This window comes from Misgurnus anguillicaudatus, chromosome 10, assembly GCF_027580225.2.
Source record: "Misgurnus anguillicaudatus chromosome 10, ASM2758022v2, whole genome shotgun sequence".
NCBI classification, from domain to species: domain Eukaryota; kingdom Metazoa; phylum Chordata; class Actinopteri; order Cypriniformes; family Cobitidae; genus Misgurnus; species Misgurnus anguillicaudatus.
In genome coordinates, this window is record NC_073346.2 from 22,878,556 (window position 1) to 22,905,891 (window position 27,336).

The 27,336-nt window shown below is 39.9% G+C and overlaps 1 protein-coding gene and 1 long non-coding RNA gene across 2 annotated transcripts in view; one reads left to right on the plus strand and one right to left on the minus strand.

The window, feature by feature from the left end:
* Positions 1–24,435, minus strand: part of megf8 (multiple EGF-like-domains 8) — a 30,765-nt gene extending 6,330 nt beyond the window's left edge. Inside the window, exons 1-38 of the mRNA XM_073872128.1 lie at positions 24,275–24,435; positions 23,382–23,636; positions 22,947–23,110; positions 20,716–20,931; positions 20,450–20,630; positions 20,283–20,371; positions 19,980–20,193; positions 19,625–19,805; positions 16,254–16,399; positions 15,959–16,069; positions 8,503–8,654; positions 8,302–8,403; positions 8,045–8,192; positions 7,611–7,774; positions 7,144–7,347; positions 6,842–7,045; positions 6,512–6,761; positions 6,245–6,356; positions 5,982–6,113; positions 5,774–5,887; positions 5,602–5,685; positions 5,216–5,473; positions 4,948–5,132; positions 4,595–4,808; positions 4,237–4,477; positions 4,011–4,143; positions 3,618–3,871; positions 3,409–3,519; positions 3,206–3,324; positions 2,847–3,084; positions 2,586–2,757; positions 2,322–2,485; positions 1,660–1,795; positions 1,320–1,551; positions 1,096–1,222; positions 624–834; positions 317–531; positions 41–236 (exon numbers count right to left, since the gene is read on the minus strand). Coding sequence (XP_073728229.1) covers positions 41–236; positions 317–531; positions 624–834; positions 1,096–1,222; positions 1,320–1,551; positions 1,660–1,795; positions 2,322–2,485; positions 2,586–2,757; positions 2,847–3,084; positions 3,206–3,324; positions 3,409–3,519; positions 3,618–3,871; positions 4,011–4,143; positions 4,237–4,477; positions 4,595–4,808; positions 4,948–5,132; positions 5,216–5,473; positions 5,602–5,685; positions 5,774–5,887; positions 5,982–6,113; positions 6,245–6,356; positions 6,512–6,761; positions 6,842–7,045; positions 7,144–7,347; positions 7,611–7,774; positions 8,045–8,192; positions 8,302–8,403; positions 8,503–8,654; positions 15,959–16,069; positions 16,254–16,399; positions 19,625–19,805; positions 19,980–20,193; positions 20,283–20,371; positions 20,450–20,630; positions 20,716–20,931; positions 22,947–23,110; positions 23,382–23,553 — 6,346 coding nt within the window. The 5' untranslated portion in view covers positions 23,554–23,636; positions 24,275–24,435. The remainder of the gene's footprint in view (positions 1–40; positions 237–316; positions 532–623; positions 835–1,095; positions 1,223–1,319; positions 1,552–1,659; positions 1,796–2,321; positions 2,486–2,585; positions 2,758–2,846; positions 3,085–3,205; positions 3,325–3,408; positions 3,520–3,617; positions 3,872–4,010; positions 4,144–4,236; positions 4,478–4,594; positions 4,809–4,947; positions 5,133–5,215; positions 5,474–5,601; positions 5,686–5,773; positions 5,888–5,981; positions 6,114–6,244; positions 6,357–6,511; positions 6,762–6,841; positions 7,046–7,143; positions 7,348–7,610; positions 7,775–8,044; positions 8,193–8,301; positions 8,404–8,502; positions 8,655–15,958; positions 16,070–16,253; positions 16,400–19,624; positions 19,806–19,979; positions 20,194–20,282; positions 20,372–20,449; positions 20,631–20,715; positions 20,932–22,946; positions 23,111–23,381; positions 23,637–24,274) is intronic.
* LOC141367260 (uncharacterized) lies at positions 10,336–12,123 on the plus strand. Its single transcript, XR_012371551.1, has 5 exons — positions 10,336–10,561; positions 11,102–11,184; positions 11,282–11,413; positions 11,502–11,602; positions 11,714–12,123. It is a non-coding gene; the product is annotated as an uncharacterized lncRNA (long non-coding RNA).
* Positions 24,436–27,336: the final 2,901 nt, after the last annotated feature.

The following is a 27,336-nucleotide window of genomic DNA, read 5'->3' on the forward strand; positions in this document are numbered from 1 at the left end:
CCATTATATCGACCTTCTTTAGCAAAAACAACACGCATACCATTCAGTCCTCCCTGCAGGCAGCGCCCAGCCCCATTACCACCACGGGCAGCGCACCAGCCGCACTGCGGTCTGGAAATGCACTGGGCGCACTGGGTGAGCTGGGAGCACTGAGGAGAGCATGAATCTTCATCTGAGAGCAAACGGCCGCACTGACCCGCCTCACAGCGCAATGGAACGAATGAGGGACTCATACACTAAAAGACAGACAGAACAGGTATGGCACACTGCTATATAGTCCATGTTGTTTTAACTCGTGTCAACAAATTTGACTTACCTGCTGCAGTGCCATGCTCCATACACAACGCTGCCAACCTCCATCAGAGCCCCGAGAGCTCAAACACTGGTTGCAACTTCTGATTTCATGGCAGGGTTCAGGGCAAGGCATCGGTGGAGAGGACTCCACTTGCATGGGAGATACATTAAGCAAAGCGTAGCTGAAACACGTCCAGTCATAGGTTGGGTGCACGCTCAGGATACGTCTCGTCTCACCTGGACAATTAAAAATACAAGGTTGAGATGTTTATGTCTCCATTTTTTGTGTTGGTTGCATCACAGAAAACTTAGCGTGTGGTCGTTCTTACCTGTGCGTTTGAACTGGCGTGTCCACATGCACTTTCCTGAAGCCGTGCATTTGGGGCAGTCAGATGCCTCACAGCTGGTTTCAGTGCAGTTGCTGGACAGGAAGATCTCTCTCTGGTTTATCCTGCAGTCATGTTCTGATGTGCAGCTCACTGAACTGCTAATACAAGCTCCCTCCGGACAGTTTGTGCACCACTTACACTGTAGAGCAGGCTGGGAAATAGACAGAGAGACTTTTAATCGTGCCATCACAGACTGTAAGAATCACTTTAAATTAGATGTACAATTGACTTTAACACAATCAACTTTTGAACTGCTTAATAATCTGTAGAAGCATACAGGTGTTCACCAATACATGCTTGTTGATTATTTAATTTTACAACTAAACTTGGCTTTCACTCCAGACTTATAATTTCTTTATTTGATATTTTTAACAACAACAAAAAAATTTGTACTGTATTGTGATGGCCTTACCTGCATAGGGCTGGAAAATGTTTTAGGGTGGCGGGCCAGACACTCGCTGCACGTCTTCAGTCTGCGACACTGGTCTGGGGAACGAGGTGTAGGAGAGCAGGTGGATTGACCAATAGCGCAACCCAACCTAGAAAAAAAGCAATAAATAAATAAAAACAAACAAATACGAGGCCTGAATTTAGCTCCATTGCTTCAACTGTGACAGTTGTTGTTGTCTGTAATACCTCTCTGCAGTATCTGATGAAGCACAAGTGCTCCTGCACCACACGCAGCTGCCAGTGCTGCTGTTACAGGCCTCAGGTGTGGGCAGCAGGACGCAGGGGTCAGAGGGTAGGGAAAGAGTCAACAGCCGCCCCAGCGTCACCCCGTTAAAGCCCCCAGACAGAAACAGGCGACCGCCCCACCCAGTCATCGCCAAGGAAACAGAGCGGTTCACAGGTTCACCCACCAATGACACTGAAAAAAAACAATGATTCTTGGACTTAGTCATGGTGTGTGAACTAATGTTAACTAGTGTATTCTTTTATAAACATTAGTGACTAGTGTATTTAATGTAAATGTTACCTGGCTGAATCCATGTGTTACAGTTGATCTGGTAGAGTGAAACTGTGTTGCTGTAATCTTCCTCTCCCGTCCTGCCTCCAACAATTACCATGGTGTCCTTTACTAAGGCCGCCGCATGGAAGAACCGAGAGAGAGGCTGGAGAGCAGCATGACACAAAATTGTATTGGTTAATGTTAACTATATTCTTAATGCTGCGTTCACACCAGCTGCGGTAGAGGCGTCAAGTGCGAGTGATTTCAATGTTAAGTCAATGTGAAGAAGCGTTGACGCGCGTCTGGAGGTCTCGTGGGGCGAATAAGGCGTTTAGCGCGGGACGAATAAGGCCTTTAGCGCGGTAGACGTGATTCCGCATTGTTTGCGCGAATGACGCTAATTGGGCGTTGTCGCGGCAAACGCGGGAGTTGAAAATTTTTTACTTTGCAGGAAAAACGCGCCGTGTTAACCAATCAGGAGCTTGCTCTAATAGTGACGTGTTTACAGGATGCGAGCGGAGTCGCAGAAGCCCCTCCCATGACGCGAATTTTCGTGTGAAAGTCTCGATAACTAGAATTTCACGCGCGAATAAAGCGAGTAAACTCAAAATGTTCAAACGGAAAACTAGACGCGAATTTGACGCCTCAAACGTTTTTCAATGTCTAGAAAACGGTTCTTTTACAGTTACCTTGTTTCCCTGAGAAGGCACCAGTAAGGACCAGGTAAAGTTGGGGTAATAAAGACTGTAGAGCTCTCCAGAAGGTTCTACGGCTTCAACATGAAAACGGTAACCACCAAACACATACACAGCATCAGTTTGTTCATGATACACTGCAGAGTGGCCATAGAGACCTAAAACGTGAATAACAGAACAAGAATAAACAAAAACAGTCCTGACAAAGTAAACAAGGTTAAATTGGGGTACAGCAAATGTGTAGTTCTCTATCCCTACCAGTAGGAGGTGTGCCTGTGTGGGGGGCTATTGTCCAGTTTCCAGACTGAGGACTGAACTCCAGCAAATGATGGTTAAATCCATTCTCTGGTGAGTAACCGCCAATCAGCAGAACAGATGAGCCCTTCCTTACTGTTAAAGTGTGACCGGCCACAGGGGGCAGCACTGAGCTCTAAGCACAGAGACATTTACCACTCATATTAATGTCCAACACAGCAGAAGAGGAAAGGCAGACCATACGTATAATTAACATTAAAATACCTTATACTGCTTCCACATTAGACTGCTGAGGTTTAGACACCATGTGTCATTTGCAACACCAGTCTTTGTGACTCCACCAACCACAAACATCAAACCGTGAGCATCCGCCTGAGAGCCGGAAAATGGCTCGTGATTGAACACCAGAGCAGATGCATGATGGTAGCGGGAAAGGGGCATTGAATTTTCCTCCAATGAACTGGTCAGCATTTGAGTCCATCGCCTCTCTAACACAGAATATCTGTAACAGACATAAGAGGCAACAACATGATTAACCAAAACTATATCCTAACCAATAAAAATCTTTTACAGACTAACAACCAATTACCATTTAGATCACACCCTGATGCCTAAGACTATACCTGTAAACATTTCCAAGGATCCCCTCTGAAAGTGAGAGGCCTCCATACATCCAGAGAGTGCCTCGTGACCCAGACACCAGAGAGTGACCCATCCTCTGAAGGAACCTGTGTGCCTTATTCTGAAATAGGAAACAAAATAGATCAGAACTTCTGAGAAATTACGAACAAAGAGTGTTTTCTAAAGTCTTGAATTAAGAACGTACAGCAGAGAGCTGAGTGTCCAGCAATGTTTCCCAAACCAGGCTGTCTGAGTCTGAGATAGAAGAACAGTCAGATCCAGCCCAGCCTACTGTACACATGCACAGGCCAAGAGTCTGCAAGCAGATGCATTTCTTGAGGTTAAGCGCACTTAATTTTGTATTATATTAGCCAATCAAATACAACAATAGGCTTTAATAAGAATATCACACACCATGTTGCATATGCCTCGACCTTCCTCTGCCCCACAATTTCCTGGGCAGACAGGGCGGTCACATTGTGGACCCCCAAAACCATGGGGGCACTGACAGAGCCCATTTACACACTGTGCCCCTGCCTGGCACTCGGATGAGACAACTACACCCTCTCCAGAACTTCCGTTTCCACATCGCTTCACCCAGAATGAGGCATTAAAACCCTGAGCTCGTCCTGAGGTAACGTTTGCCTCAAAGTACACAGATATCACACCTGGAGAAGAAGAAAACTTACTTATTATACTTTACTAGAACACTATGACAAAACTATATACATTTATCCCATCTAGGTGATAGGAAACATAATAATTCTGTCTTAGCTAAAAATAAAAGTATAATTTTTTGTCAAGCACCTGATGTAGCTTCAACAGTAATTGGCTGCATTCTTGTTGTGCCGCAGAATGCTCCAATAAGGTTGTGGTCAGAGTGCACAACACCGTTGCTGAGGAACCGTGGTAGGCCATCAAATACATAAACATATGAGTTCTGTTGGACAGAGAAATGCAACATTCGATCACTGTTTATCTTGAATAAGCCTTTTGTTATAAGCCTACTGTGGCACTAGAATCATCTACTCACAGTACAGTGTGTGTGGGAATCTGGGTGCCAGGTCAGGGCTACAGGTGGGCAAGACTGCCCTGGCATGCATGGTGCCAAATCCTGAGACACAGAGAGGACCCACAGGCAATGAGAAAGCCCACCATGCCCACCGATTGCCCCATGCCATCCCAGAGAGGAGGAGAGAGACAACGGTGCAGAGGAAGAGGAGGATAGAAAAACAGATCGACCCTGACACTGTCTGAAACATGTGCCATTATTCCTATGTGAAAAGATAAATTGCAATGAAAAAAAACAATGCCCATATCGATGTAATAAAAAGGCTTCTTCCTCCACAAATATAAAAACATAGCTAATTCATAGTTAAAGCATGACATACCTGGGGTCTCCGTAGTAGCCAGGCAAGCAGGACTCACAGTGTGTACCTTGAGTGTGATGGGTGCAGTAGCACTGGCCTGTTTGGTTATGGCAGTAACCTTGGAGAGGGTCACCATGGCCATTACATTGACAAGGAACGCAGCCCTCACCTCCTGCCACAGTAGAGCTAAAACTACCCGGCCTGCAGTGCTCACAGTGTGGCCCTGTAGTCCAGTCTAAAGATAACGAGACAAATGACTTTGGTAATATTAAAGAAAGAAACAGTTTTTCTAATTGTCGTTTCTTTCTCACACACTTGGATATCGATTCTTTTTTAGACTTACTTAAAATAACTGTTAAGAAAAGATTTTTTACCCTGGCATTGGTCACAGATCCCTGGAGCTGTAATACACGTGCTGTGAAAATTACATTCACAGTCAACGTCACACTCCACTCCGCTCAGCACTAGAGTGGCTGGGTCTGAGGTCCAACCCAAAGAGCACTCACACTCGAACCGTGGACTTCCACTACACCGGCCGTGACGACACTCATTATAGCACCTGAGTGAGAAAACATCATTAGATATTTCAGGAAGTACGTGTGATTTTCAAAAAGAAAAAATGACAGAAAGTAGATGTCTCACGTCTGGTTGCAGTGCTGCACTCCATCTCCTGTGAAGCCCCTCTCACAGTGACATTCGTAGGAGGTCGGGGTGTTGACACAGGTTGCGGAGGGGTGGCATGTATGTAAACCCAGACGACACTCCTCCACATCAGGACACGATGGATAGGACCAAACAGCATCTCCATCCCCCTCCATCCCTTCCTGCAGCTCTAATTCAAACTCCATTTCCATCTCAAGCTCCATCAGCCGTGGGGGCGACAAAGTTTGAGGCTCAGGGCTGACAGAAGAAATGAAGGATGCAAATTTTAAACTCACTGCAACATATGAAATGATCTGCTATGCTATAAGGCACCAAATTCACTGTGCAAAGGTGCAGTACATTTTATTATCAAGTTTTGTGCTCACCTGCTGGCTTTCACCTCAGCTACAGCCATACTGCAGTTAATTGCAGAGGGGTCGTCCATTCCACCCCAGTCACCCCTTAAACACCTAAGATAGGAGGCAGAAAAAGTCAAAAGATGACAAAAACAGATCAGAAGTTTTTACTAAATCAAAAGAGCATTTTGGTGTACCCTACCTGCCAATGGTGGGGTTGTTGTAGTCCCCACACCAGCCACACTGAAACGTCTGCAGACACTCTGAACAGGTGCCTAGAGAAGAGCACTGCTTACACTGAGGAACAGAGTGAACACTGGAGACAAGACGAAAGGAAGATTTCTCAATTAACAAGCTTAATTAACAGCATCTGACTACTGTATGTCAATTTCATATTAAGTTTTATTCACCTGTCATACCAATCCCTGCACTCGCCATATGGGAACTTTGTAAGATATGCAGCAAAATAGAAACAGGTCTGAGCGGACTCACACCATGCACACTGACTGGAGTTAGACAAACATTCTCCACATGTCATCCTCCTGTTTCAGAGAGAAAGAGGATGATGAAAACCGAACCAAAGTCAATACCCTGTAGGAGGTTCTTCACCGCCATCAGACATTGCGTACACCAAACAAATACTTCACAGGCAAGTTTATCATTTTAGACTCACTGGTTGCAAACTTTCGGACACCCTCCTGGTTCTCGGATGGAGCCGTCCAGTCTCCCACGGCGACTGCACAGATAATCTCCCTTCTTGCTGGAGTTGATCTGCCACTCACAGTATGGGTCCTGCAGGCATTTACAAACACAACACAAACGCTACTGTAGCCTTAGAGCAAACCAAGTTTGGTAAACAGATGTCTGACCGCACGCTGCTTTGGATCAAAAGAGTCTTGAATCGAAACGATCCATGCTGTCTCTAAACATATTGATGTGGATGGGTCCTGAGTGCAGGCGGCACAGTCTCTGTACTCCTCACACAGTGTGCAGTGCTGAGGGTTGAGCAGCAGGTGGCGCTCTTCTCCCTGAGGGTCTATGCAGGGCTGCTGGTTGACGTCAGAGCGCAGAAAACACAGATTCATGGTGGGGCACCAGCCGCAGGACTGATCGGACAGACACGCTGAACATGAGCGGTATTCTGAACACGAATTGGAGCGAAACGGTTCGAGGAACAAGAAGGAGATTTCCTAAAAAAGAAAAATTATTAATCTGATTAAGAAATCTTTCTATAACTTTCAAGTTGCGCTTTTAGTCAATAAACACTTACGCTGCCCCCAGGTAAAGCTGTTCGGTTCCAGGTAAGTGCCATCTCACTAGTCTGTCCTGACGCAGAGTTATTCAGGTAGCCCTCTGCCTGAATTAGGTACCAGTTTCCACGTGTAAGATTCTGAAACAGACGAGAACCATCTGGCCGAGACAGCATACGAATGTCCTTCTCTTCCTGAGCTGACCACCGACCCAGCACATCAGTCTGCATAGAGAAGAATCATTTATAAAACACAATTATATACATGTATGGATATGTTTTGCATTCATTTAAAGGTGAATCTTGATCTATGCTTTCCATACCAGTTGCAAAGAGTTGGGACCAGCAGCCATCTGAGCAGTGAAGTGGAGCTTCTGAATTCTGGCCCACATGGCAACAGTTTCCTGAGGTGGTGTTGCCGGAGGAGGAGCACCCCATAAGGGATGAATAAATCCACGAAATTGTAGGGTCACATCCATCTCTGTAGAGGGATTGAGGATGATGGAGGTACTGCGCAAGATGGACACCTACAAAGAATTAAGTAGGTACGTTTACAACCATAAAGAGATGCAGGACATAGAAAGAGAAATTGTCAATATTACAGTGACATTTTTTCGTATAATAACGATATGCAGTGACAAAGTGGATTCATATGTCTATTTAAAATGAAGGAAGTATAAAAGAAGGCTTAAAACAAGAAAAAACAACAGTAAGGTACAGATCATATGCCCAGAGAAGAGAGGAGCAGTCAAAGCAGAGGTCATAAAATGTCAAGAAGAACCTGCCGTACCTTGTCAGGCTGTGATTGGTTGCGTGGATGCTGAAAGGTGAGCAGGTGCAGTCCCGGGACATAGTTCTCGGTGCGACAGGAGGGGAGGGAGGTGAGGAAACGCGTGCGCTCCCCCCACCAGCCGTACGCCCCAGAGATCTGGTCCACGCGGCATGCACTGCGCTCTGCCAGGGGTCAAAGTTGACAATATTTACTTATGATATGCCAAAAACACTACATGGTGTATACACTCAGGTCACTTGGCAAAACGATACACTACGTTACTAAACTTCTGTACACCATCTTATCACACAGCACTCAGTAACACATTATTTCACCGACTTTATAAAATTGTCTAGAAATAAGGATTTACTGAGCAATGTGTTGATTTGTCACATCCTTATAAACATTAATTGTGGCGTGTAGTGTGCTTCTGTTCTCTCCTCTCTCTTTACCTGAAACAGGCAAGCATGACTCATTCTGCACACACCAGCCGAATTCCCCAGAAACTCGTGGCAGAGAGTTCGGCACCCCGCTGAACACCAGACACGACTGACAGTCCGACAGGAAACGAGCTAGGCCCAGACATCCGGTGCTACCACACTGTACATACACATAACACGAACACATCAGCAGTCAAAATTGAGAAACTGAAGTAGATCTGAAAAAGACAGTGGCGAGGCAGAGAGGAACCCAGGTGGGGGAATTTTACCGGATTGGTAGGCTGGTATTCGCGGCAACGCCCCTCACACCAACTGCATTCTGGGTTCTTAAGGCATAAGCTTTCATCTGGAGCCTCAGCACATACTGTGTCCTTTTAGACAGAAACACAAGGCCACACAAAAATATTAACATATCCCAGTACACAGTGTGGACAGTGAGAGCGAAAAATTATATAATCTAAAGTCTTTACCCTGTCTCCGGGGTCACTGCTTACAAACAGTGGAACTTTATAAGCAACAAGGTCACTGCGGGCAACTCCACTGTAACCACCAGCAACAAGCAGCACACGGCCATCCATAACAGCAGCAACGTGGGAATATCGGCCCCTTACTGATGCACCTCCTACAGGAGCACAGAGAAAATCAAGTTAATTATTAACAGACAAAACTGAGTCTTAGGCCTCGGCTGGCAAATAAGTGTTATTTTTTATTTTGAATAAAAATTTTAATTTTGGTGATGGTGTTGAATTTCTAGAGCTCTGAATTTACCTATTATTATCCACCTTATTTTTAACGTAAACGTGGGCGCTGCCATCTTTGCGAGTACTTTTGTGTTTTAAATGAAAATAATAAAAGCAAATAATATCCTAAATGACATACCACAAATATGTTTGACACAAATATTACAAATATGTTTATCATGGTTTGTTCAAATAACTTATAATGTGTTGAATGAGAAAGATACTGCTGCTGACTGTCAGGAGAACACGCCACATTAGGTACATTTACATAAACCAAATAATCCGTTTGTAATCGTATTGATGGCTCAATAGTATTGAAAAGCCTTCATGTAAACACCTTAATCAATACGATTGAGGACGATCGGATGCAAATTTGGATCGTATTGAAGGGGGTGGTTTAGTGCAATCTGTAATCCGATCCGCAGGAGAAAAGTATGCATGTAAACGCGTGAATCGTAGTATTTTCTAGTATCGGATGCAAAAATACATTGTGCACATGCGCAGAACATTTGTGAAGAAACACACAATAGCAAGGCAGAGGCATCACGCTGGGGTCACGCGATGTACATTTCGCCGCGTTTATGTGTACTTTTAAAACATTAGGCTACTTAAAGCAATAAAATAGCGTTGTGACTTTTGAAAACTGTGTTTTTATTACCTATATCTAAAAATTTCTTAAGAACAACTTTCTTCAACTCCAACTTTGACTTTAATCCAGAGATAACCTTGAACTCGACGAGAGATGCTGTCCGCCTTTTTTAGGTTAGATTTGAGCTACTGTTTCCACCAGTTGCTTTTAAGTATTTTGTTCATTAGTTATTGGTATTTGGGCTGTGAATAGTCATTGGGATGCTTTTGGGCTAGTTTTGAATGTCCATTTGAGATGGTTCTGATACGCGAATCTGGCAACCCTGGCTGTGCTACTGCGCAGACGTTCGGTTCGGATTCTATAGAATGTACATGTAAACGAACATTTTAATCAGATTGCAATGTTTAGGGTGCATGTAAACTGTATCGTCGTAACCTTCAATCGTATTAAATTCAATTGACAAAATTTTGTGCATGTAAACATAGCCATTGACGTAATAAGCTTGATGTGTCACCATCGAAACTCAAACATTATAACAGAATATAAATACATCACATCACGTACTTCCGCATTCGAAAATAACGTAGATAGAATGAGAAAACCTTTTAGGCTAGTATGAATAACTTTGTTAAAGAGCACCTATTATGAGATACACGTTTTTAAACATCCTTTTGTGTGTAAGTGTGTATTAGTACATGCTAACGATATTCAAAAAGTACATACCTCAAAGAAAACGATGACGCGAGTTATCGTCTCTAACGTTCGAGGACTACAAAAAACACTCGGATTGTAGGCAACAGTTTACTTCCTGGGATTGGTTACGTAGATAAGACCAACATTATCATAGTTCAGCCCTCTCTGCTTGGCTTGGGTACACCCTCAAAGACGGGGGTGGAGAGCGCTGAGTCAGAAGAGAGCTAAAATGGCGGAGGTTGGGAGTCCCTGCTTTGACCCTGTTTGCAAACTCTTGTTTCATTGTTTAAGCTATTAAATCTCTCGAGTAGACGCTGTCTCTTTAGATGCAAGGGCAAAATATCACTTTATGGACTAACACAGAGGACATCATGTTTAATACGGTTCCGGAAAAATCCAGTCAGAAGTTGTTCACGGAGTTTTCACAATAACTGCTTCTCATGAACCGAAGCTGCGCGACGTCTCCTCCTGAAAGTTGGATTACCGTGCACTTCTGGATCACAGGCTGTAAGTATTCATGTTTATTATTTGCCTTTACTGTAAGTTACGTTACCTGTAACCGGAGCTTAACATTATGTGCTTGTAGAGCTCAGATATATATCTATGTGTAGAGCTAAGCTTGCAAGCTAATTGTTTTGTGTTGTAATAATGTATTTCATAAACAACGTACCATATTTACACACGTGTGTGTTGAATTATGCAGACTATCGTTTTTATCGATGTTTATTTAGACGTGTTTACAAACTTGCTAAGCTGTTCCAGCTAAACTGTTACCGGTAAAGTTTGTTCTCATGATCAAACTCAAGAAACTCGAAGTACAGATGATTTGTTTAACGTGATATGTATTTTACTGTTGTTTTTACTTGAAGCTTTCTTAGATTTTGAAACGAAGTAAACACGTAATGTGTGTTGCTAATGTTGGGCCATGTAACATGTAATACATTAACGTTTTAATGAATAGTCTAACGATTTAGAATCGTTGTACTCTATTGTTATAATATGTCTTTTTGACTGAATACATGTTTGTTTTATTTGTCTATATCCTAGATTCGCAGCTGGACACATCCTTCTACACTGTATGCAAACATGCAACATCATTACACACAGTACAAGGCATATGAGGAGCAAAGGTGTGTAACACATATGATGTATTTAGCTAGTGAAACCACTACCAGTCTTAAATGTATAACTGATGATGACAAAGTTTTTTTCTCTGCATAATCATAGGAACCCAGGCAGTAGCATCGTTTCACAATGTTTCAATCACCATCATCAGTGGATGCCTTTGCCGTCCGTAGCCTGAGATTTCAGATTTGCAGCAAAAAATGTGACTTTCCCATTTATTGGAATGCTGTGCAGGTATTTAAGTATTTTAGTAACTGTGTTAAATAAAGTAAAGTAGTATTTACTTTTAGAATAAATGAATTGCATATTTATATTTTTACAGGTTGTACCTTGCAGCCATCCATTACAATGTCACCAAGCCATAACAAAAGCAGGAGAGGGAAAGTACAAGGCTATGTTCCCAAAACACACAAGTGACATACTGTAAGCAGTAATGTTTTATTTCAAATACATTCATAATTAAAAACTTAATGTATGAAGCAGGGAAATAAATTATCAAAACAAAAAGATTTATTGACTGCAATATTTGTACAGCTATGTGGATGATGTGATCAGGCTTGTGTTTGCTGAGGTATTTGAAGATAAGCTGAAGGAAACCCCGATTCCAATGGACCTGGCATCACAGTTTGAGAGACCTTCAAAGGAGGACGTGATTGCATGCCATCTTCAGTGCAGGGGTCGTCGGAAGCCAACATTCCGATCAGGAAGCTCCAAGCATATCTGGAGAACAACACACGACAGGATGATAACCCTAAAGTGTCGTCTTAGATAGCACCAGCTGACAAAGCTTTGATATGCCATTTATCTGAATAGATAGCTGTAAGAAGTGAATTGAACAATTTTTTGAAAGAAGAGCACAATATGGTTACTAAAGTATGTTTATTTGTATATTGTTTAACAGTTAAATATATATTTGTAATAAATAAACTTTTGACTGACTACTATATTTTCTTTAAAGTTACATCTTTTGTTCTTTTGGGTACTTTGTTACTATAATAATACTTTAGTGTTATTGGTTTAAAAATGTAATAAAACTTACTCTAGTCCTGCGCCTCAAAGGCTTATAGTCGGTACAATAAATGTTCTGTGTGTAGGGATTTAGACAATTTGTGCAAAACCTGGATGATGAATCACGCAGGTAAGAGGCCCTGGAACCTGTTGCATTCTCCTTAAAACCTAATAAGTAAAAACATAGCACAGTAAAATAGTATGTAAGCAGTATTTTATAATGAAGTTTACTATAGTAAAATAATGTAGAAATTACCAAGTGAAATCGTTTTATAATCATTTCAACAAATACTTTCTATGTGCTACATTTGGTGTTTCCATATAGTTTGCACAGTAATAGAGTATGTAAACAGTCTTTTATAATACATTTTACTATAGTAAAATAATGTAGAAATTACCAAGTGAAATCGTTTTATAATCATTTCAACAAATACTTTCTATGTGCTACATTTGGTGTTTCCATATAGTTTGCACAGTAATAGAGTATGTAAACAGTCTTTTATAATACATTTTACTATAGTAAAATAATGTAGAAATTACCAAGTGAAATCGTTTTATAATCATTTCAACAAATACTTTCTATGTGCTACATTTGGTGTTTCCATATAGTTATGTAGTACGTTATAATTACCTTTTTGGATGTCTTTGCAACACATTTTCGTCTTCGTTTAGCATTCTGGCAGAGCTAAGGACACCTAAAAAGTTAAATCCAATCGCATTCATTGACGGAGATCGTTTATATCGTAACGGCCTTCTGAACTCTCTGGATCGAGCTCGAAGTGGTAAGGCAGTACACTACAGACACCATAGAGAACTAGATATGCAATTCCCAAGGAATTACCAGTGCATGAAAATGCAAAAAAAGTTGATTGACAGAAATGTTAAAGAAATTTAGTCTAGCAGTTTACCTGGCTGTTGACATGTTGTAGTGTGAAGCTAGCATGATTTAAAAAAGTTACCATGATGAAATATGAAGATAGCATGAGTTAACATGATTTAGCATGAAGCTAGCAGGATTTAACATGAAGCTAGCATGATTTAGCATGACATTAGTATGATTTACCATGAAGTTAACATGATTTATCATGAAGCTAGCATGATTAAACATGACGTTAGCATAATTTACCATGAAGCTAGCATGAATAATCATGAAGCTAGAATGATTAAGCATGAAGCTAACATGATTTAGCATGAAGCTAACATGATGTTAACATGATTAGCATGACTAGCATTGAAGCTAGCATGATGATTAGCATGACGCTAGCATGATGCTAACATGATTAGCATGATGCTAGCATGATTAGCATGAAGCTAACATGATGTTAGCATGATTAGCATGATGCTAGCATGATTAGCATGAAGCTAGCATGATTAGCATGAAGCTAGCATGATGTTAACATGATTAACATGAAGCTAGCATGATGCTAGCATGATTAGCATGAAGCTAGCATGATGTTAACATGATTAGCATGATGTTAGCATGATGCTAGCATGATAACCATGAAGCTAGCATGATGCTAGCATGATTAGCATGAAGCTAGCATGATGTTAGCATGATTAGCATGATGCTAGCATGATTAGCATGATGCTAACATGATTAGCATGATGCTAGCATGATGCTAGCATGATTAGCATGAAGCTAGCATGATGTTAGCATGATTAGCATGAAGCTAGCATGATGCTAGCATGATTAGCATGAAGCTAGCATGATTAGCATGAAGCTAGCATGATGCTAGCATGATTAGCATGAAGCTGGCATGATGCTAGCATGATTAGCATGAAGCTAGCATGATGCTAGCATGATTAGCATGAAGCTATCATGATGCTAACATGATTAGCATGAAGCTAGCATGATGCTAGCATGATTAGCATGAAGCTAGCATGATGTTAACATGATTAGCATGATGGTAGCATGATGCTAGCATGATAAGCATGAAGCTAGCATGATTAGCATGAAGTTAACATGATGCTAGCATGATTAGCATGAAGCTAGCATGATTTGCATGAAGCTAGCATGATGCTAGCATGATTAGCATGAAGCTAGCATGATGCTAGCATGATTAGCATGAAGCTAACATGATGTTAGCACAAAGCTAGCATGATGCTAGCATGATTAGCACGAAGCTAGCATGATACTAGCATGATTAGCATGAAGCTAGCATGATGCTAGCATGATTAGCATGAAGCTAACATTATGCTAATATGATTAGCATGAAGCTAGCATGATTTAGCATGAAGCTAACAAGATTTAACATTAAGCTAACATGATTTAGCATTAAATTAGCAAGATTTATTATGAAATTAGCATAAAGCTAGCATGAAACTAGCATGAAGCTAGTATGACTTAGCATGAAGCTAGCATGAAGCTAATATGACCCAAAGACCCAACCCCCATGTCTCTATGATGTTCGGATCCAGAGATATAAGGCTTTGTTTATTATGTTGCTAGGCTGCTCATATGTGGTTGCTAGGGGCGTGGCTTAATACCTCAATAAGGATGGTGAGAGACTGATTGGATGTCTGAGTAAAATGAGCCCACCCCCATGTCTCTGTGACACTGTGCTGCAAAGATATCCATTTGGGCATTTTATAATGGCAGTCTATGGGAAATGTTGCTAGGGTGCCCAAAATGGTTGCTAGGGGCGTGGCTTAATAGCTCAATAAGGATCCTAAGGGACTGATTGGATGCCTGAGTAAAATGAGCCCACCCCCATGTCTCTATGACACTGCGTTGCAAAGATATCCCATCTGGGACGTTTTTATTTCCTTATATGGGCATGATTCCTGCCCCATTATAAGTCTATGGGGAAATTTGGGGGCCTCTTACACCCCAGGGGTACAACTTACACCCCATTGTGAGGTATGTTCTTACAGAGCCTGCCAGCCTCTTCAAATGTGGCAAGTCACAAGTTTCTGTGAAATTCTAGGTCTGAGCTACGAATCGTCAAAGTTTGTCTCCATGTTAAGTCAATAGGATTTTTCGGCTGCTTTTTCGCCCCTGGGGCGAAGACCGTACCTCCGATCGCTTATAAAAGTCATAGCACAGTATTCCCGAATAGTCCGCACGTTTGAGAGTTTGAATGAAGTTTCTAAGTTAAACGGTTCGAGCCGTATTAATTGCGGAAATTTGGTTGGAAGAATAATAATAATAATAATAATAATAATAAAAAGCCCAGTAACAACAGTACAGCGCATTTTCAATGCACTGTAAATATAACGCTTGTTTACGTTGCCTCTGAGGCTGTGACACTCAGTCAGAACCGGTGTCAACCCACGCGTAGTCAGGGGCGTAACCTTTCAAACACACGACGAACCCAGCTGACCAATAACAGTTGAGTAGTCATCTGACCAATCCGATTACACTAGACATTTTGGGAGGCGGAGACAGGAACTAAACCGAGCGTTTTTCAGACAGTGGGAAATCGGTGAGGTATGTAAGCAATTTATAAGACTCACAGTGCATTAGTTCAAGTTTTAATAACATGTATGTACTATGGGATACTGCATTTACGTGCTAACGTGCCAATTTATTAGCATAATTGGTGCTCTTTAAAATGCTGCAGGCAAAATGCAGAAGAGATATTATAAAACAAATGACCTCGCAATGACTTTACAACAATCAAAATTAGCCCCCAGACAGACTGACTCATCTTCAACACAAAGCCTTAAAAGCACTCCTCCTGATATTTACTGCAACATATCCTACAGGAGACCAAATGCACTCATATCCAACAGACTCTCTTTATCTCTGATTATTAAATCTAAACTTACGTTGACTTCGGTTCTCTCCAACAGACACCCACTGATGGCAACCCAGATGATAAAAAAAGATCTCCTCATCGTAGCACTTCTCTTCAATGTAATGAATATGTACATTTCCTCCTAAGAGACAAACAGAAAATTATGAAGTCTCCACTTACACTTAAACACTTAAGAAATGAACAATTAGTTAGTTGCCACATAAATAACTGTTCTCCAATCTATACCTCCCATTCATAAAACCACAGACACACTGAGGTACTAGGATGTATTAATAGCGTTTATCTCGAAGGTGATCGCCACTCACCATAAACCACCATGTAGTTGCCAATGATGGTGGCAGAGTGGAATGCTCTCTCCCTCGGGCCGCTGGCAGGAAAACGGGAGCGGAAAGAAGTCCAGAACCGTTTCTCCACATGGAATGCATCTGTCGAATTCACACGCACACTGAACCTGGCGGAGACAAAAGGAGATGGTGTCTCAAAGAAAAAAAATCACATCAAGCTTTTGACACATCACACACAAACTTCAGCTCACGTTTACTCATCTAACATCTATCAATGACATTTCATTTGAACATGAATTTTACAAACTTTATGGGGCAGTTTCCCAGACATGACTCTAGACCCAGACTAAAATGCATGTTTGAGCTGCCTCAATTTAAAAACATCTTGCACTACCATATCTTAACATATATCAGTGCCATTGTTTTTCCTCAAGATGCACACTAGTAATGTTTTTGTAAGGTATGTTTGTAAAAACTACTTAAATGTGACCTGTGCTGGCAAAATGAGTCGGAATGAGCAAATACATTTTAAAAAAGTAAAATAATGTATGATTTGATAGAATCTGACAAAAAAAAACTACAGAGCTACACATGTTTGAAGTTGTGACAGCATGTGAACAAATAGGTAGTTGAAATTTGGCTCCCCTTGTGATGTCAGAACAGGATAATACCGCCCCCTAGTCTGCACTATCCAACCACGGCACTGCCATTTAGTACAGAGGTCAACTCATTTGCATTTTAAAAGGACACACCCAAAAACGCCACATTTTTGCTCACACCTACAAAGTGGCAATTTTAACATGCTATAATAAATTCTATATTTTGAGCTTGAATTTCACATATGTACTCTGGGGGCACCAAAGATTTATTTGACATCTTTAAAAAGTCTTGTGAAATGTCCCCTTTAAGATCTACTGTAATGCAAGGATATGATATAATATAATATCAGATATACATCAGATATTTTTTCCCAACAGGTAACCAAACATTCACTTAAGACATTAAAGATTATAGGTCCTACCTGCCAGAATTGTTGTCAAAACAAATATTTTTAAAACTGTAATTCTGTGTAGATGTCTATATATTGGGCTTGCGCATCTCTGCACGCTTGGAATCTTTCATTCAGCATGCGGAAGATTGTTTCCATGTCTTATCGCTCTTAATAACTCCTTTAACATCAACCATGCGAGAACTTTATCTCTCCTAATAGCTATTTTAACGTCGAGCAAGTCCTGCACACAAATACTTAATGTATTTATTATGAAAACCTCAATTTCGACCAAAACCAACATTTATAGTTTTTTTTTGCCTCTAGCTCAAAATTAGACGGTGCGCATTCCAACTCATTTTCCCAGCACGAGTCACAAATGTCCCAATATAACTATATAAGGACTAGTCCTGGCTTAACCTAAACCCTGTCTGGAAAACTGACAGCAAATAAATTATAATAGATATGATGTATATTGTTTTTGACTAAATTACAGCAACAAATGTCACATATAGTTAAAGTCTAGTGTGTTTTAAAGACCTTATGAGAACAAAATGTAGCTTTTTGTTAGGGATGCACCGAAATGAAAATTCTTGTCCGAAACCGAAAAAGAGGAAACCAAGGCCAAAAACCAAAACACAGAAAGAAATTATGCCAATTATTAGTACAATTGTATTTATGGCCATGATTGTGTACTAACTTTACTAGGGGTGTGACGGATCACAAAACTCACGGTTCGGTTCACATTACAGTTTTTGAGGCACGGATCAGATTATTTTTCGGATAAGCAAAAAAGGAGTGGGAAAAATCTATTAACAAATAAAGAAATTACAAATATTTATAAAAAAAACAAAAAGTTGCACATTAAGTAAGGTCTGAAATTAGCATTAGGTACAGAAATCAAATTAAATTAATCATAATACTGTCTTTATTGTATTAATTAAATATAATTATTTTATTTTTAAGAGCTACAGAAGTGATTTTCTCTTTGTCTTGAGTTGTTTGATTAACATTAATGACACAGACTTAAGTAGGTTAATTGAGGTTACTGTCTCTTTAAAGGGATAGTTCGGCCAAAAACGATATTAAACCCATGATTTACTCACCCCCAAGCTGTCCGAGTTGCATATGTCCATCGTTTTTCAGACAAACACATTTTCGGATATTTTAGAAAATATTTTAGATCTGTCTGTTCATTAAATGTAATGTTACGGGGTCCAGCAATAGTCCACGACCTTCAAGTCCAAAAAAGTGCGTCCATCCTTCACAAATTAAATCCAAACGGCTCCAGGATGATAAACAAAGGTCTTCTGTGGGCAATCCGTGCGGTGTTGTTGTAGAAATATCCATATTTAAAATGTTATTAACGTTATAAACTACCTTCCGGTAGCGCCGCCATTTTGGAGTGATGCGCATTCAGGATGAGAGCTTACGCAGCGTACAGAGTTTCTCTGCTGCTGCTCTGTGCCCCCGCCCTCCGAATTTGTCATACGTCACTAAGAAAAGTGCGTACACTACGCTAATACTCTCTCCTGAGTCTGGGATGGCGGCGCTACCGGAAGGTAGTTGGTAACGTTGATGGCATTTTAAATATGGATGTTTCTACAACAACACCGCACGGATTACCCACAGAAGACCTTTGTTTATCATCCTGGAGCCGTTTGGATTTAATTTGTGAAGGATGGACGCACTTTTTTGGACTTGAAGGTCGTGGACTGTTGCTGGACCCCGTAACATTACATTTAATGAACAGAAAGATCTAAAATATTTTCTAAAATATCCCAAAATGTGTTTGTCTGAAAAACGATGGACATATGCAACTCGGACAGCTTGGGGGTGAGTAAATCATGGGTTTAATATCGTTTTTGGCCGAACTATCCCTTTAAGACCAAATAAGCACAGACTGGTTTCTGAGTGTAATCTATACATACACTTAAGACATAAAAAAAAATGCTTCTATTAGAAAAAGAATACTGTGGAGATCATTTTGTTTGTATGTGCCCTGTCAATAACAGAAAGATTTTATGTTCGCTTGCTTTTTAAAACGCATATTTCCGTGTACGCACTACCGAGTGCACTTAAACACGCGCGCGCACACACACAAATGGAGGGAGAATTCCAAACAGTGAAGCATAAACAGTCGTTTTAATCTTTGAAGGGCATTGTGATGATCATGAGCATGCGAGCCGATCCGTGATCCGTACTGATTCACGACCTTGGGAGCTGGGGAACGAATTGAGACACAGGGATACTGAAATACGTCAACACCGTAGACATGTTGCTTCAGACAAGCAAGTGCAGGTCGCGGTTTTTGTTTGGGTCATCACAACATTTTCGTTGCATCCCTACTTTTTATCTATATGGGTTTCTGTTAGCTTACCATAATTGTATAATATTGGTATACCTTGCAGTAGTGGGTCTGTGTCCCCCATACACCAGCAGTGTTTTGGAAGGGGCGTGATAGACCATGCTGTGCCCTGCAGTAGCAGGTGGTTTTCCACCTGTAGGTTGAACTGCCTCCCAAACTTCATCCCATAACCGGAACCGGTACAGAGATGATGAAAACATGTCCTCTTCTGTTCGACCTGAAATAACATATTGATAAAAGTGATTCAAGAAGCAGAAAAAAAACAATAATTTATGCTTTTTTTGCACATTTTTGCAGAGTGTGTGTTTGTAGTGTAATAATCTTTGTTTTTTAATGTCATGACAATAATGCTCATGTTGGTCCCATTAAGATGATAATAATGTTCACTCACCACCAAAAACATACAGGTAATTGTCAACTATCGCTGCTGCGTGATTTGCCAGTCTGGGAGCACCTGGAGCATTTGATTGGCCTAGCTGCTGCCACTCATCTTGCTGTGCACGGTATAGCCAGACATCACTAGCTAATGAGTGGTTGGCAAGTTCACCACCATAAATGACCATGTTGCCTTGCCATTCAACTGCTGAATGAGAATGACGAGCAGCCTGAAACAGAGAAAAACATCACTAAATGAAAAATCTAAGTATATAGCTATAAATATACATAATAATATGAAAGAGAAAAAGGATCTTACTGGACTGTAGGAATATGATGTCTGTTCCCAATAATTGGTCGAAAAATTGAATGTAACAAGGTCCCCCAGTGCTCTATTAAGATCAAACCCTGAAATAAAAAAATAAAAAACAGCTGAAAACAATTCCTAAAAGTATCTACATGTGTACAAGCCCATATAATGCTTACCTCCAAACATGTACAATGCTCCAGTGGAAGAAAGGTACACCCCAGCAGAGGCTGTGCGAGGGGCTGTGTGGATGTCACCTCGGCTCACCTCCCACCATTGTCCCGCCCCACTATTGTCACGGAGACTCAACTGACAGTTCTGTCCCACAAATCCTGGGTTGCAAATACAATGCTCTCCCCTCTGAGATCAACAGAGAACAAGAGAATTAAGTAAACTGTCCAAAAAACAAAACATACATTTTATTTGAATTGCTTTAAATGCTTACCTTATCACAGCGCCCATGGCCATATTGAGTGCAGACCTGGGAGCAGAGAGGGGAGTTGCAGTCCACACCTCCCCACCCCTGATGGCACTGACAGCGGGCAGTAGCTACGTCACACCGCCCGTGACCACCGCAGTCCCCAGGGCAAAATGAAAATGTGTATGTGGCATTGAAGCCCAGCAGGTTGTAGTTGGCATCGCTAAAGAGGTGTAACAACATCTAAATAGACATAAAAAGATAGAAGATGAAGAAATGATAATGAGTTTAGGCCAAAACAGCAAATGTGAGGCTATGTTTACATTAATGCATTTACCTTTTAAAATGCATTACATTTGCCACGTTTACGCCTTTCATTTACACTACGCCACCGTTTTCGACCCTCATAAACGGAGTCGTTCGTAAACGCTGCAGACCCTCTTTTAGTTTGAGAACTCCGGGGTTGCGCTGCAGTGTAAATGAACGTAGACGTAGTCTTATGTAAACGAAAAGCTGATGTTAACGTGACAACGCATCATTTTCAAAGTAAAAATTATTTTTATTCAGGTAAATGGAGGTTTGCAACGGAGGTTTTGCCAAAAATAGTAAACATCTACCAACCAGCTATTATAAACGCTATATCAGATTGTTTTAACATGTATCCTTTTAGATAATGTCTGTTTTATATTTAAGTTTGAATATTGTTTGGGTTTGAATATTGTTGTAATGTTGTTTATGTTTTGTTTAAATTTAGTTAGCTTATTACGAAAGATAGAATGTAATTTTAAACACTATATAGGGTGTTGTAAAGGCCAATATGTAGGGAGAATTGTAATGGGTCAGACATTATTTTCGAGTTTAATTTAAGTTTTGTTTGCTACTTTAAAATGAATTTCATTTCATATAATTTGTCTCTAAATTTTAATCGATGTTTTGTTGTTAAGTTTTGTGAATATAAATTAATAAAAACAATAAAATCAACGTCATATTAATATTTAAAGGAACAGTATGTAGGATTGTGGCCAAAACTGGTATTGCAATCACAAAACGTGTGGCTAAAACTGGTACTGCAATCACACAGCTGGTGGCCAATATACCAAACGACAACATAAACATCAGTTGAGGGCTGCAACTCCACTCTTTAAATGACAATATCCTGGCCGAACTGCTGTTGTCAGTGATATAAGTATTTGAAATTAAAATGATTTCTTAATGTCTAGTGACATTTCATGGCCATTTAATGATTAATTGATATAAATTTCTTACATACTGTTCCTTTAATGCTCGTTTAGCCAATTGCGCTTTTTGCTATTTCTGTGTTGCTAGCGGAGGATGTGCACGGACCTCGCACACTTTTAAAAATGAACGTCGTATTAATTTTTATTAATTCATTGCACACTGAACAGCGACAGGTAAGGGAAGATAAGTAATTTGGTGTTTTTCTGAAGAATACAGTCAGTTCATTCAAATTTTCAAATGGACTATAAGATCATAAATATAAACTGTGAACAATAAACTATTAGAAATATAACAGCACGAAATGGCTAAAGAGGAACTCCCTACATTAAAGCAATAAGCATTTCTGTGGGCTAAAGCTATACTTCACCTCTTATTATGTTTGATTGAAGTTTGCATTTGCTGAAATTTATTTTTGCTTCAAGTTCGCTACTCTTTAGTACTGTTCACTTGAATGCTTCCTTTTTAAATCATAAAGACATTTCTGTTTAGTTTAAAACATCCACATTAACCTATTAATCATATTAATATGTTGTAGGGGGGAGCTAGAAAAATATAAGACTTTCCCAAACACATTTTTATAGGTTCAAAAATAATGTCTGTTGTAGTTGCCGGCAAATGATCCAGGTTTGAATTTTTGTCAATATCGCACACACTTAGGCTGCATAAATGCGCAAAGGTAAGCTATTATTAGAGTAATAAGTTATTTTACACTTTTATGCGCATGCCCAGTTACGTTTTTGGTCATGTTTCGTGCGTTTATGGTCGTGTATAGTGTGGATGAAGATTCTTTTTTAAAATGCCAGTATAAACGAGGATCGTTTTTTTTTTAAAATGCTGTTTTAAAACGGAAAATGCTCTAATGTAAACAGGGCCAGAGAAAAGACACTAGGCCAAAAGACAACATCTCATACAACTGACACACGCTGAGAGAAATGGAAATATACCTACCATAGAACTACCTTTTGATACAGTTTACAGTTTAACTGACACACATAGACTTTATTTACGCTTGGCCTTACCTTCCCAGACTTGGCCTCTATTGGTTGTGGTAGGGTGGTGCCACTTAAACTTGCCAGTAAGGGGCTCTGGTAGGAATCTCCATCATACACAAACAGGTAGTCATAGGTACACTCTGTCTCCATAAAAGTAAAGTTCAGCACAATGCGATGGTTTCTGCTGGGGGCTGAACGAGACAGAGGAAGTTACATTACTAATAAAACAAAAAGTGCACTCCTCCATTCCACCATTTAAAAGGAAGAATAAATGGGTTTGGAAGGAAAAGGGAAAATTAAGCTTTTGTATGGACACAAACATGATTATAATCATAATAAGCTGTCAGAAAATATCCAGTAGCACTAATGTGATTAAAGAAATACCAACTGAATCAAAGGGTCAAATACAAATATGTAAATAAACAGACAGTCCTACTGTATGTTAATAACTTCAACACCAACCCTTGATGAGCCACTCGCAGTTCCCATTCACAGAGTAGTTTCCCATTCCATCTGTGACATATCCTGGGATCCCTCTCAGTATCTGTCTGTGGCCCTTACAGTCCCCTGCCCAGACTGCAGGTATCAGAAGAACCCAGACAGGCAGGAGGAGAGCTGGAATGTAAAAACTCATCCTCTCCTGCACCCACAATGGGCTAAATGAGACAAAGATCTACTGGAGCAGGGGGAAGCTGAACTTGCTCACAGTTTGGAGACCTACATATAATTAAACATAAGTTATGAGTCTATTATTCGCAAACGTTTAATATATAAAAGTTTATAAATAAACGTTCACTATGCTTCAGATTATTTTTGGTGTTATATAATTTTTGGTCTTATATAATTGTATACAAAAAGACAACATGTAAAAAAAATGCTATTTTAAATTAAGAACAAATGCATTAAAAAAGACCTGTCAATGAAACATGCGATACAACAAAATCAAGCATATTTAGTGAACACCAAAAACAATTATGTGTAACGTGTAACTTATACGTTAACGACTTTTACGACTTTTGATCTTTAATCTGTTAACTCAAAAACAATGTTTTGCCCTGCATTTAGCTAACACTGTCATTACTATAACAACAACATAAGGCTTAGCTAACGGTTTGCCGTACTGTTAGCTGTACTGTCAACATATTAAACCAGTTACAAAACAGTTTTGGACGACCTGGTCATTCCAATATTTCACAAAACAGTGAAAAGCATGCATTTACTCGTTTCAAACAAAGAAATTGTTTAAACTGGAACCTCGGTCAATGCCTTTAGCAGAACAAGCTAACAAGCAACAGCGGTTAGCCATGTCTATCGGGCGAGCTATGTGGAAAAACGGTCTCCTCCGAATTACTCACCAATTCCCAACAGTTGGTCTCCATGTTTCTATAGCATTTCGATATCCTCGACTTACATCCTGTGTCAGATAAATGAAACACGCGTTGTTGGACGCATGAGTCTAGCTAAAGCTATTGTTGTGCAGCGCTACTGCTGCTGCTGAGCCAGCGCGAGACCACTGCGGTAGGGCTGGGAATCGATTCCAAAAAGAATCGATTCTTCGATTCCGAGGCATTGAGAATCGAGAGTCGATTCCAAAGGTTGGAATCGATTCCATAAGGGGAATCGATTCCATTAAGGAGAATCGACTCCTCTTTAAGATTGATTTTTAATACAAATCGCGGCCATGGTTCCGTTCTTCGTACGTGGATTACTCCGTTAGCTGGATTTTAATGGTGATTTGGCTTGATCTTGGATTATTTGGTTCTTCGAAGCTCATCCTCAAGTTGCTGTCATAGCAACCGGTCCGTAAGATGCTCGGGAGCAGGTTTACTTCATGTAAACAAGATTAGATCGCACCTTTTTAATCAGAGGTGATACGTAAAGTCTGACGCATACATGTATTCTCCATTATACGAGCGCAATCTGCGTAAGATGCACGATTAATATGAAGAGCTTTTCAAATTCAACACGTAATAAAAAAGGTTAGATTGAATATAACGATGTTATTTAAAATATATATAATATAAAAAAGCTGTACTTGTGGAACTTGTTTTTGTAAAGCAGACGTTTTGATTATTATTCTTAAACAAATGACAAGAAAAACGTATGACCATATTATTGAAAATTGATTTAATAAAGTCATTTAATAATTTATTTAGTAATTTGTATGCTATCTATTCTTTAAAATTCTTTTTACAAAGATGTTACCCTGTCCCTTTCATGTGACAAAAAAAATGCCAATAAACAATTTTTTTTATTTTACACATTTTTACATGGGTATCTTCTTTACTGCACCTTTCTGTACAGACTTAGCAGTTAATATGGACTCCTGTTAATATTGTTGCAGTCAGAAATCAGTTATATGAGAACATGCAATTGAAGTAAACTTATTTAGTGCATTGAAGATAAATTGTTATTTAAAGAGTTGCACTTTATAATCTTTTGGTGTAGAATAACATTTACTTTCACTAATTGCACATCATATTTCATTTACCACATTCTTGGAAACTGCTGAAAGTATTGGTGTATTATTTTCAACTGCACAAAAGAGGGGAAAACACCATCTTATAATAAACTACAATTCAAATTTAATTTATCAGCTATTAAAGTGTTGCATTGGCTGTGGGTTTAAGAAAGAGCAACTTCCTCAAGAGATGAGAGAGACATCACATGAAGATGCAGGACCACCACCTGTTATTTATTCTGCTTTTTTTTGGTTGCTGTTATAAACAGGCATTTAACTGTTTTTAAAAGAGACTTAAAGTAGGCCTACTTTAGGAGCATCAAAGTTTGATTACAAGCATTGATCTTAATCTTGACATGAATATTAAAGATATCAAGATTATATTTTCACAAAATAGTTTACATTATGTTGGGTGATTATATGTACAAAAATACTTTTAGGTAGGTTTACAAATTCAGCATCATTAAATTTTCAAAATAACCTTCTATCCATAGCTCGCGCACTGCAGGGGTTAAAAATGGGCGTGTTCTTGTCCATTGTAACAACCAGCCAATCACAGCGCTGCTGATCAGATATGTGTTGCCTTTTCATGCGGTGCACGAACGCGCAATATTCTCAGATAATTCAATCCTGTCATACTAATCATCAACAGCAGGGGTGTTTAAAGAACCGAATAAGCAAGATCATAATTTGATCATTTGATCTTGGATGTAGTAAGCGACGTACGAAGAACGGACCCCTGCAAAAGAAATAAAGTTCAGTTCAGACTAAATAAATGGATCCAGTGGTGACAGAGTATGGTTCTCTTAGGCTGATTATTATTTCCCCTTAGAGACAGAGCGCAACGCGTCATAATCTGAAAACCACGCCCATTCGCAAAGTAAATGGAGACAGTTGGATTGTTTTCCCCGGTGGGCGTGGTTTTCAGATTATAATAAACACGCTCTGTCTTTCTATTAGGCAATCAGCGCAGTTACTGACCCAATGAAATCTTTAGAATCGGTTACTGGGCGGGGTTTGAGCTTACTACTTGTTAACTTGTAATCAAATCAGTTAATCACATACTCGAGTCGAGTTGAGTCGACTCTCATGCGAAGAAATGGCTCCAAGGTCAGCATCAGTAGTCTGGCGCTACTTTACTTTAGAATCTGCAAAAAATGAAGTGAAATGCCAAATTTGCGATAAAAAGTTGGCATATAATAAAACAACATCCCCAATGATTAAACATCTTAGGGCCGTTCACAAAAAGGAGGTGACAGAGGAGGATCAGGTAACAATTACTAATTAATCTTAATTTTACCTCAGACACTTAAGCATCTTAATTTGAAGGTTTAAAAGACGGGAATGTAAATCAAACTGCTTAATAAATTACTAACGATTGTGGTTAACTTAGTCAGATTTAGGTAGCATAGCATTAACTCAGGAAGGGTTTTTATTTTTCTAATCGCAATTCCAAAAGGAGGATGCGGAGGGAGAAAAAAAGTTCCCAAACTTACAGACACTTACAAAGAAATACTTGGCCATAATGGCAACATCTGTGCCAAGTGAGCGTGTATTTTCGAAATCTGGCGAGCTTATTTCAAAACGCCGCTCTTGCCTAAAGAGCTCTCAGGTGAAAAGGATGATGTTTTTGCATTACAATATGTAATTGGTCTAGGTTATGAGTGTGTTGAGGCCTAAAAAGGTTCTGTGTGTAAAGGCCTAAGAAAAGATTTTATGTGTGAAGGCCTAAAAGGTTCCGTGTGTAAAGGCTTAAAAAAAGATTTTATGTGTTAAGGCCTAAAAGGTTCCGTGTGTAAAGGCCTAAAAAAAGATTTTATGTGTGAAGGCCTAAACGGTTCTGTGTGTAAAGGCCTAAAAAAAGATTTTATGTGTGAAGGCCTAAAAGGTTCCGTGTGTAAAGGCTTAAAAAAAGATTTTATGTGTTAAGGCCTAAAAGGTTCCGTGTGTGAAGGC